At 43.0% G+C, this 12,215-nt stretch overlaps 1 protein-coding gene across 1 annotated transcript in view; it reads left to right on the top strand.

The window, feature by feature from the left end:
* Positions 1 to 12,215, top strand: part of CUL9 (cullin 9) — a 535,945-nt gene that overhangs the window by 358,920 nt on the left and 164,810 nt on the right. The window contains exons 28-31 of the mRNA XM_033937681.1: positions 6,110 to 6,292; positions 8,062 to 8,219; positions 8,697 to 8,928; positions 10,953 to 11,124. Of these exons, the coding sequence (XP_033793572.1) occupies positions 6,110 to 6,292; positions 8,062 to 8,219; positions 8,697 to 8,928; positions 10,953 to 11,124 (745 nt within the window). The remainder of the gene's footprint in view (positions 1 to 6,109; positions 6,293 to 8,061; positions 8,220 to 8,696; positions 8,929 to 10,952; positions 11,125 to 12,215) is intronic.

Below are 12,215 nucleotides of genomic sequence, written 5' to 3'. Positions count from 1 at the left end.
CAACCCCCTTCCCCGTACCTTTCTGTAGTTGGCCGGACAGACGGGAGCCAAACCCGCCTGTCCGGCAGGCAGCCATCGACGGAATGAGGCCGGATTGGCCCATCCGTCCCAAAGCTCCGCCTACTGGTGGGGCCTAAGGCGCCTGGGCCAATCAGAATAGGCCCGGGAGCCTTAGGTCCCTCCTGGGGGCAGGGCCTGAGGCACATGGTCGGGTTGGGCCCATGTGCCTCAGGCCCCGCCCCCAGGAGGGACCTAAGGCTCCCGGGCCTCTTCTGATTGGCCCAGGCGCCTTAGGCCCCACCAGTAGGCGGAGCTTTGGGATGGATGGGCCAATCCGGCCTCATTCCGTCGATGGCTGCCTGCCGGACAGGCGGGTTTGGCTCCCGTCTGTCCGGCCAACTACAGAAAGGTACGGGGAAGGGGGGTGGGGGTGTCGTGGGGGTCGGCCAGGGGGGTCGCGGGTCGTCTGGGGGTCGGTCGGAGGTTCTTGGGGGGGGGGCGGTCGTTGGGGGGGGGGGGCGTTTGCGTCGAGGGCAGGAGGGCCTGGGATCCCTCCTGCCCGTAATGTAGTGCAGGGTGGGGTTAGGGGGTCGCCGTGGCCAGGAGGACTTGGGCTCCCTCCTGGCCCGATATTGTCGGGGAGTTGGGGAATCGGCGGGGCAAGAGGGCTTGGGCTCCCTTTTGCCCCGATCGTGTCGGGGAGTCGGGGGGGCAAGAGGGCTTGAGCTCCCTCTTGCCCCGATCGTGTCGGGGAGTCGGGGGGGGCAAGAGGGCTTGAGCTCCCTCTTGCCCCGATCGTGTCGGGGAGTCGGGGGGGCAAGAGGGCTTGAGCTCCCTCTTGCCCCGATCGTGTCGGGGAGTCGGGGGGGGGGGCAAGAGGGCTTGAGCTCCCTCTTGCCCCGATCGTGTCGGGGAGTCGGGGGGGCAAGAGGGAACCAGGCGGAGAGAGGGCAGTTAAGCGCAGTGCCTGCGCGGAAGGATGCAGCTCGGGCGACTTCGTTGTGTGAAACGAAGTTCGTTGTACGGATCAAGACATAAAGTTCGTTGTGCGCAGCGTTCGCTGTGCGAGGCGTCCGTTATGCGAGGCACCACTGTACTTCATTTTGATGGATGGGAATTTTCTTTTTGTTCCCATGTTTACAAATCATTTTCAAGAATAGATTACATTTTTGTTTCAAACCAACTAGTACAACAGATAACAAGCCTCCATAGACCCAATTATTTTATCTGATCATGGAGGGATGTGGATTGAACTTAAAATAGGAGATAAAAACAATTGTAGACCTGTATGGAGATTTAATAATACAGTGCTTGCAGATCCAAATTTTTGTGAAGATTTTCATATAAAAATGAATGAATATTTCCAAATTAATGCCACTGATGAAATCTCTATAGAAATTTTATGGGATGCTTTTAAGGTAACCATGAGAGGTCAAATTATTTCTTTTTTGGCACATATTAGGAAACAGGTCAAAAAACAATTTACTAATCTGGAGCAAGAAATTAAATTTTTGGAAAGGAAATTGATTGATAATTGGGAATATTCTACATTCCAGGATCTTTTAAAAGCTAAATGTAAATATAATGAGCTTTCTTCCAAATTGGTAAGGAATGATTTATTTTCTCAACAAGCTTTAAGAACATAAGCAGTGCCTCCGCCGGGTCAGACCACAGGTCCATCCTGCCCAGCAGTCCGCTCCCGCGGCGGCCCAAACAGGTCACGACCTGTCTGTATCACCAGAAGGGGCTCCCTTGCCACCTTGGTTTCTCATTTAAGTCCTGTCTTCCTATCGAAGTCCTAACCCTCCGGTCTTGCACATGCACGACCTGGTTTGGTTTCTATACTCATTACCTGGTTAGCTTTCTATACTTGTGTTACATCCCAGCTCCTCCCTCAGTATCCCATGACCCCTTTATCCTTCAGGAATCCGTCCAATCCCTGTTTGAATCCCTGTACCGTACTCTGCCTGATCACTTCCTCCGGTAGCGCATTCCAAGTGTCCACAACCCTTTGGGTGAAAAAAAACTTCCTTGCGTTTGTTTTGAACCTATCTCCCTTCAGTTTCTCCGAATGCCCCCTCGTATTTGCTGTCCCCTTCAGTCTGAAGAATCTGTCCCTATCCACCCTCTCTATGCCCCTCATGATCTTGAAGGTCTCTATCATATCTCCCCTGAGCCTCCTTTTCTCCAGAGAGAAGAGCCCCAGCCTATCCAACCTCTCGTCGTATGGGCAGTGTTCCAGCCCTTTTACCATTTTCGTTGCTCTCCTTTGGACTCTCTCAAGTACCGCCATGTCCTTCTTGAGGTGCGGCGACCAATACTGAACGCAGTATTCCAGATGTGGACGCACCATCGCTCAATACAATGGCATGATGACTTCCCGTGTTCTGGTTGTTATGCCCTTCTTTATGATGCCAAGCATCCTATTGGCTTTTTTCGAGGCTGCTGCGCACTGTGCAGATCGCTTCAGTGATGCATCCACCAGCACACCCAAGTCTCTCTCAAGTCTGCTGTCTCCCAACAATACCCCCCCCCCCCCAATTTGTAGTTGAACAACGGGTTCTTTTTCCCTATATGCATGACCTTGCATTTGTCCACGTTAAAGCGCATTTGCCATTTGTTTGCCCAGTCTTCCAGCTTGTCCAGGTCTCTTTGTAGGTCCTCACACTCCTCCCTGGTCCTAACTCTGCCGCACAGTTTGGTATCGTCCGCAAATTTTATAACCTCGCACTTTGTATTATGGAAATTCAAATAAGACGGGAAGATTATTGGCAAACTATCTTAAAGCAAAAAAAAAGAAAATCAAAAATAATTGCCATTAAAGATGAGAAAGGTGATACTTATACTCAAATTGAACCTATTTTAAAACAATTTTTAAAATTTTATAAAGCTCTTTATTCTTCTGAGCCTTATTCGGATAAAGAAAAAGATGGTTTAGAGTTTTTAAAATTGTTAGAGGGACCTAAAATTCCTGAACATATAAAAGAAGGTCTTGAAGAGCCTATATCATTAAAAGAATTGCAAACAGCGTTGAAGTCCCTTAGAGTTGGATCCGCTCCAGGTGGTGATGGTTTTACGGTGGAATTTTTAAAATCATTTAAAATTACCCTATTACCATATTTGTTAAATTTATATCAGACTCAACTAAATAAAGGTTGTATTACAGGCACTATGGCATAATCTTTAACTATAGTTTTGCCAAAGCCAAATAAAGATCCCACTTGGTTTCAAATTACAGGCCTATTTCTTTAATTAATGTAGATGGCAAACTTTTGGATAAACTTTTGTCTTTGCGCTTAGCAAAGGCTCTCCCTTATATTATTGGTATGCACCAAACTGGATTTGTTGCTCAGAGACATTCTTCTAATAATACCAGATTGGCTTTTCAATTGTTATATTTAACAAAAGATATGAAAGATCCAGCTTTTTCTGTTTCCTTGGATGCAGAGAAGGCATTTGATCGGGTGGAATGGACCTTCATGTACCAAGCTATGGAATGGTTTGGTATAGGAGCAGGTTTTATACAGATGATTCAATCCTTGTATAGCTCCCCGACTACTAGATTATATATTAATAATAATTTTTTAGAAAGGTTTTGTTTGCAGAGGGGGGTTAGGCAAGGATGTCCCTTGTCTCTTGCTTTTTGATATTGTATTAGAACCCTTGTTATTAGCTATTCAACAGACAAAGGTGATACAGGATATTCCTTATTCAGAACGGGAATATAAGGTCTCTGCATATGCAGATGACATTTTGCTTCATTTGAGAAACCCTGAAACAACCATTCCATGCTTGCTTGAATTAATAGAGAAATTTAGAAAGTTCTCCAGATATAAGATTAATTGGAATAAATCTGAAGTTCTTTCACTCAATGTACATTGTACAAAAGGTTTGTTTGACTCATTTTCCTTTATATGGAAGGAAAATGGAATAAAATACTTAGGAATTTGGATAAAAAATACACTGGAAGACACAATGAAAGTAAATGAAAAAGCTTTATCAAAGAAGGTAACAGAAATGTGTGAGCAATGGAATCCTTTACATTTATCTTGGTGGGGGAGAATCCAAACAATTAAAATGATGATACTGCCTGTGGTTTGTTACCAAATGGGTATGATACCAGTTTTTTTTCAGGGGTCCTTTTATAAAAAGTTAAATAGTATTCTTACAAATTTTGTTTGGCTTGGTAAAATTGCTAGATTTGCTTTAGTGTCTTTGCAAAGTCAATTATGGAAGGGAGGTATATTTTCCCAATTTTTATAGGTATCATCAAGCCTATATTTTGTGCCAAGGTATGTATTGGGTCCTCCCAGAGCCCATTGATAATATTCCAGACTGTTGTGGTTGGAATGGCAACTCATTTTTCCTCTGCAATTAAACCATGTTCTTAGTATCAAAATGCCTAGGATATATAAAGAAAACAGAGTGTTAGTTGATACATGGAAAACTTTGAGATTTGTGAATAATTTAACACCTGTTCCTATACATAAATCAACAAATCAAACTATATGGCTTAACTCCAAGATTCAAATAGGTGGATTTAAGGTCATCTGAAAGTATCGGGTTATGGCAGGTATAAGAACTTTGGACGATGTTATTTCTAATGGTAAACTGCTTGATTTTTCACAGTTGCAACATAAATTTGGTCTTAATAAATCACAAAGTTATAGATGGTTGCAACTGAAGCAGGCCATTCAGGCAGGGTTCCCTGAATGGAAAAATTTAAATAATCAGTATAGTTTGGAATTCTTATGCTTTCAGGTAGACTTCCTGGGACACCAGGCCGCACAGTGGTATAAATTGATATCTGGATTTATGAATTAAAAATCAAAAACTGGTCTTAGAGACATTTGGAGCATTGAGATTAAGCATCAAATTACTGCATCTCAATGGCCACGAATTTGGTCTTGGAGGATGAGTTGTACAATGTCGGCATCTATGAGACAAACTTGGTTTTTTCTGTTGCACCGAGCTTTCTGGACCCCTGTTCGTTTACAAAAATTAGATAGCTCTAAGTTTAATAGATGTTGGCATTGTCATCTCGAAGCGGGGACTTTAGATCATTTATTGTTCTATTGTCCATTCGTTTTGGCTTTTTAGAAATCTATTTGGGCCAAATAAATTGTTTGTTGGAAAATCCTGTGGCTCTATCCTATGATACTATATTATTTGGAATTTCAATGAGGAAGAAAATTCAAATTTCTGCAAAGAATAATAAGCTATTACTTATTATGACAGGAGTTGCCATTCAGCAGATTACATTTAATTGGAAAAATTGGAATAGAATAAATTATAGTTTTTGGTGGAATTCATTATGTCATATGTACAAGATAGAAAGAATGTTAGCCTTGCAGAAAAGTAATTTTAATAACTTTCAGGAGGTTTGGAGGCCATTAATAGAATATTGTAATGAGTAATTATTGGATTATCATTTTTCCCTAATAGGTATAATTGCAAAGTAGGGGAGTGGGATTTCTGATTTGATATTAAATGATTATATTAATAGGACAGAATATATAATATATTATATGATATATGTACTACATATGAATTAGTAGGGTTGGGAGGGAGGATTTAAAAATTATGATTTAAGTTAAATTGATAGAGAATCAAGTGATATTGTATAAGTTCAAATGTTATTTTATGATACACTTATAAGATGTAAAATGAATAAAGAATTAAAAAAAAAAAACAAAAAAACCACTGAATCAATCTGATATTGTTTGATGGTACTGAATCCAATGACAAAAGAGCCGTAATGTCATCGACATAACTGCAGAATTTAATGCCCATAGTAGACAATTTTGTTCCCAATATATATGGGAGAGCAATGAACCCCTGCAGTTAAGTGACAGTCTATACAGGTACCTATAAGGATCAAGAAGCAGTGGAGGGATCGATCCCACAACTTCAGGGTGCTGAAGCAGCAGCTCTACCACAAGGCCACAGTCCTCTCTTTTTATGGTTAAGAGGTAGTTGGTGATATTTAGTGCCAGTCCCCAGATGTGGCCCAGCATTGAATATCCGGGAGTAACGCATTTCCCTTCTTTATTGGTAGATAGCAACTTCATTGCTTCCATTCTAACAAATTCTGTATCCTTTGGACCAGGTGAAGAGATTCTTGGAATCATCATGGAATTCTTCAGACTTTGTAGAGCGTTACCGGAACATTTACCTAAGCCTGAAAAATGCCATGGAGGAGCTCTTTGGACAGCAGACAGCATTTGTTTTGGCTCTGCGTCAGGGGTTTTCTGGGGGCCTTCTGCAGCTCTCTTTCTTGACAGCCACACATGTGAGTAATAACCTTCCTCACCTCATAAAAGCTCTTCAGTATTCCTCATAGATATATACATGTAAATAATATCATCCACCCTTCACATAGTACCCCTTCTTGAGAGCCAGCTAGCTCTACCTGGAGACCCACACTCATACCGGAGGTGGCATTGCTTTTAAGAACTGCTCCAATACCACTTGGTTGACCAGCTCTAGGGCGGTTTGTTGCTGGAGTCTTAGCCATTATCCACTTTGGAAACTCCTGTTTCTAAATTTCTTGTGATAGACTAGGACTGTCACCAGGGGGCTATCTTGTATGGCAGCTGTGCTTCTCAGTTGTCCAGAGCCTTAGTGTTTTCTAACGCCTGATAGGCCGCTTGGGCTTCACCTATCAAATAGGGAGCTAATCGAATAGCCCATTGGTTAGCGGGCCAAGCCACAGGTGCAACTGGATTCGCCTCTGAACCTAGCTTTATTAAGGCCAATCCTTTTGTCCAGATCCTCCATTTCCCTGTCCCACCTCAGTGTCCAGTTACCCAACAACTCTTGTCTGGGCCTCGATCAGCTGCATCAGTGGCTGCTGTTGCTGCTTCCGCTGTTGATCCAGGGCTTGTAACTGTTCCGCCATCCACTTGAATGTTGCTTCATATTGTGGGAAAACAAAATCTTGTTTTTATCTATTTTGTACACCGTGTTGTTGACAAACCAAAGTTGGCTTCATCAGGAGGGGTACGGGACAAACAACTTCCTTCCTCCAGCACACAGCACACTCTGGCAACCGGTGAAACCTGGGTTGGGGGGTCGGTGAACATGCATTTTGTGCAGCAGTGGTGATTAAGAATGTACCCGGAGTAGCTGTAAAGACTACAGTACCACCTTACTAAGATAAGTCGTTTTTGTTCCTTTTTTAGGAGCTGTGGATGTCGTTAGAACTTAGGTTATATAGTAATGGTGGGTGACTGTGAACAAGCAATGATGGTCTCTTTACACAGCTTCTCTGGGATATAGTTGTGGGTCTGAGCGTTCACTATTAAGCACTTATCATATTTTGTGTGGTCATTTTTTATATACAAAGAGATTTATAGATTGCTGATGGGTGACTAATCAAAGCAGTATTTTCAGTATCACCTTTATTTTGCCATTATAATTCCCTCTTATAATAAGTACAAATTTTAATAAACATAAACAAAGCAAAAATAAATCCAAATGTGGACTGACTATCACAAAGCCTGCTGGAACCTCTTAGAAACATGACATAAGAACATAAGAATTGCCGCTGCTGGGTCAGACCAGTGATATTACACTTTTCACTGTCCGTACCAGGGCTCCGTGAATGACGTCACCTCACATGTGAGAATATCGGCCTGCCCTCCCAGGATAACACCTGTTCCTATTCTATACTATTATTAGTCTGCTTTACAGTTTATAGCAGTATAGTATTGTGTAAATTTATTTAAAAAATTTATATCCTGCATATCCAACAAGTCTACAATTTGAAATAAAAACAAGGATTAAAAGCAAACCTCTAAAATGAAAATAGAAGTAATAGATAAAAACCAAGTCTCCATCACACCTTGGCTTAGGAGTGAGTGGCATGTGCCAAATGAACACCTTGTCACCAACCACAGCCTATCCCTAATTGCACACCAGAGGGCTTGAGTGTGAAGAAGTGTGCCAAGAAGAAATTAGAAGGGGTTCCCTAGCTTTGAAATCTGACTCTTCTCTTGGCTTCTTCATTCGTAGGTGTGTACTTATTTTCACTAGGTCATTGTGTATGCTTCTCTGTAGGTCAGTGAACAGTTTGCTCGGTACATTGATCAGCGAATCCAGGACAGTTGGAAGGAGAACTCCAACATGGAGACACTAAGACAGCTGCAGCACTTTCTGCAATCTGTGTTGTTTCTCTCCGGCCTGGAACTAGCTAACACCTTTGAACATTTTTACAGGTAAGAACTTAGTACCCGCCTAGCCCAATCTCATCCTCAGCTATTCCACTATTGATAGACTTTATCTGGCCAGTTTGATAAATTGATTTGTCCTTGATTTTGTGGGTCTTATTCAGAGGAACGTCTAGTGCTTGTCTCCCTCATAATCATTTCACATGATACCTGAAATAGGAAGTATCTCCTGATCCAAGCAGGGTCTGAATGGAGAGGGTGATGTTTATCTTGCTCACAATGCTTTCTGTTTCAGGTGTGATCAAATCGTATGCTAAACTTGATTCTCTATATATGTTAACCTAAGATGATCAAACTGTACTGTTTGTCTTTGCATTATATATATCAACCTTGTAACCTGTTCTGAGCTTGTTGGGGAGGACAGGATATAAAACGAACTAACTAAATAAATAAATATTACCTGGGGGGGGAGATCTGAGTGGAGAGGGTAGTGTTTGTTCTCTCCCATGATGCTTTGTGTTTCAGGTATTATCTGGGAGACCGTCTCTTGATGCAGGGAAATGTCTGGCTGGAGAGTGCTGTCATTGATAAGATTGGCCTTTGCTTTCCCAACCGCTTCCCACAGCAGATGTTAAAAAATTTGAGCGAGTCAGAAGAACTACAGCAAGAATTTCACTTGTTCCAACTGCAGCAGCTGGATAAAAGACTGCTTGACATGGAGAAAAAGGAGATGACTGAAGATCAGATGGACAATCAGGTGAGGAGGTAACGCAGTAGAAAATAGTATGAAGGAAAGGGGAAGAGAGGTAAATAAAAGGGAACAGCAGGTCTGAGGATATAGGCTAAGAAGCAGTGCAGCTGCAGGGGAACGGGGCCAGCGAGAATCCCGAGGAACCTGCGAGGGATCCCGGGGATGGAGGCACCTGAAGGGGCTTCCATAAATGTTACCTCACTAGTGTCTTCTTCCTGCCCTCCACAAAGCTACATTCAGTGCTCCCTGCCTGCAGCTGACCCTGAAGTTTTCCCTCCAACATCAGAGAGAAGGCTTCCGTGTCAGCTATGCAGGAACCGCCACCCATAGCCCTGCGAAGTGGCAAGTAAGGCAGGAAGGAAGTGGTCCACCTGGAGGCTCTGTCTGGTACACACTTGTGGGACAGAAGTGTAAGTACTTGGGCCACAGAAGGGAGAGAGAGGGGGCATGAACTTGGGACAAAGGAGGTAGCGTGTTGGGACATGGGAGGGGCATGAATTTCAGACAAAGGCTGGAAGGAAGGAAGGAGAGGGAGGGGGCACAAACTCGGGATACAGAAAAGAGGGAGGGAAAGAGATGCTGAGGTGGGGAGATGAATTGATGGACATGGGGTTGTGAATGGGAGGGAAAGAGAAGGTGCACATGGGGAATGGAAGAAAGGAGAATTTTGGGGCATAGAGGAGTGAGGTATGGATGAATGGGGGAGAAATGTTATGGCAGCGGGGGACAGATTGAAAGGGATGCAAGAGGGAGGAATGTTGGACATAGTGATGGAGGGAGAGATGTGGCATGGTGCTGGAGAGGGATGATAGAAGGAGAAATGTTAGGCATAGAGCTGGTGGGCAGGGATGAAAGATGCTGCACATTGTCCAAGGGATGAGAGAGGGAAAAATGTTGGATGTAGCAGTAGAGGGAATGGGAGAGATGCACCCTGGGACCTCTCTCCCAGCTCCCTTTGCAGCAAGGGAGGGAATGAGAGAAAGAGATGCTGGACAATGAGGGGGGTGGAGGAGGAAGAAATGCTGTCCAGTAGTGGGAAGGGAAAAAAGAGGGCGATGGATCCAGGACAGAAGGGAGGGAGGATGCTGTACAATGGGAGGAAGGAGGAGCCAATGGATAGCAACAGAAGAATTTGCAGAAGATGAGAAAACAGAAAAAAGAGAAACTGGGACCTACTCGATGGAAAAATAAATCTCCAGACAACAACAGGTTAAAAAGGAATTTATTGAGTAAAATATGTTAGCTTTGGGAAATATAGCAGATGTCTTTGTATTGTGTTCAAAAGAAAAGGAAATGCATTACTGGTTTTATTTCTACAGTGTTGAAGTACTTGCTGACCCTTGCTGTGGCTGGTGGGGATCCCCAAGCATCACCAGCAGAGGACCTCCTCCAGAGATGGCCAGAACTCTCCTCCACCAAGCGCAACAGTCGCTGGCAGCATCCCTGAGCCACTGAGATGCCAGCATCTGTGACTCGGGAACGCTACTGATGCCTGCCAAGCTTGGTAAAAGGGACCCCTGGTCACATTCAGAGGAAGTCCTCAGCTGACATAACTTGGGGGTCCTCATCAGCTGGAGTATTTCTATTTTATATTTACATTAGAGGCTCTGGTAGAAACCCATTTACAAAGTATGTATTCTTCCCAATTAATATTTCCAAATTAATAAAGTGTCTTTGCTTATTTGTAAATGGGTCTCTACCAGAGCCTTTAATTCAGTGGCATAATTAAATGAAATAACTACTTTTAAAGTTTATGGGAACAGATGGGGACGTGTTTGATTTCTGTCCCTGTGCAACTCTTTAGTGCAGAGAGGCATAGACAAAATTGCTCGTCGTCATCTTCCTTATAGGAGGCAACTGCATAAAACGGGAAACAGATGCAAGTCTTTTGACTCAATTATTTATTGCCCTGGACTGTATTTTTATGTTATTGGGAGGGTTTTTTTGAGTGGGGGAAGGACATAGGACTAATTGTTTCAGACTTCTGTACCAAATTACACAAATATGGTGGTATTTCTTTTAACCTTTAGGTAATGGAAGATCTGTCCTTGGGGCTGCAGAAAGAATCAGGAGTGAAGGTCTTGGTTTTGTCTCCTGGCTGCTGGACCATCTCCCACCACTGCTACATGGATGACCCCAGCAAATATTTCCCAGGCTCCCTCAGCTCCTACCTTGGAAAGTTTGCTGAATTTTACACTGAAAGTAAGTGTGGTAGTGGATGTGAGGCATGAGGGCTGGTGGATCTGTACACCAGTGGCATGTGAATGTCATTTTAGAAAACAGCTGCTTTCAGGGAGGTATCAATGCAGACAAGTGGTTTTGTGTTAGCGTGAAATACTCATAGCTATTGTGCTTTCTGAAGGGTAACATAACATAAAAACTCACTTGTACACTGCAAATACCATTAAGTTCTATGCGGTTCACAGAGATTAACAATACAAACGAGTGAACATCCGATGTCTAATTTCCGAAAGATTCTATAAAAAGATGCATCTTTAGTTTCAAGTTTATTCAAGTTTTTGATAAAACGCTTATCCGAAGGTACAAAGCGTTGTACATGAAAAATTTAAAAATAACAAGGAGACAAACTATAGACCAATTAGTCATACATGACTAATAATAATTCTTGGGCTCCCAGAAGAACGTATAGCTTATATAGGCTTCCTACCTTTATGCAGATCCACCATTCTAGCCAGCAATTTACCTGGTTTATTACCATATCTTTGAAAATGATATTTACGATAAGAGGCCCACCGTTGCATCTTAGAATGAAGCAGGGTGTTAAGAGTAGCCTGTGTGGTTAAGTACTTTTCTTTGGTAGCCTCTGAGGGTTTCGCCATATAGATACTGTGGCGTTGCCGGTGCCGGGTTTTGACTTAGGGCCCACTTATACGTGCCTTCAAAATAAGTTGAAGGTCCTGCTGGCTAAAAATAAGAAAATAATTAATTGGTCAGGATTAATTAAGTTCTTTCATCAAATGGTGTCTCACTTTATTGGCAATGAAACACTTTCTCCGTGGTTAGATTGTCCACTTCAAAGAAACAAGAAAAAATAAACCTGGGCTTTCAAAATATAGCCCTCGCCTTTTTGCCAAGTACAAACAGGTAAGTGTCCCGTACAGTACTTAATAGCTCAGTTCTAGTAGTCCCAATATCTGAGCAGGTAAAGAAAACAACATACAGCTATCCTAATTGTCCAGATTCAACAGGCTTTCAAAAGGTTGCTCCTAGGCTTGAGAGCAATGTTGCAGAGGCCTGGTTTATAACTGGCCTGCCCCAACCAGCTAAGCACA

This window comes from Geotrypetes seraphini, chromosome 3 (genome assembly GCF_902459505.1).
Source record: "Geotrypetes seraphini chromosome 3, aGeoSer1.1, whole genome shotgun sequence".
NCBI lineage: Eukaryota > Metazoa > Chordata > Amphibia > Gymnophiona > Dermophiidae > Geotrypetes > Geotrypetes seraphini.
Note: the sequence above shows the minus strand (reverse complement) of the source record. Positions and strands in the feature narration are given on the sequence as shown.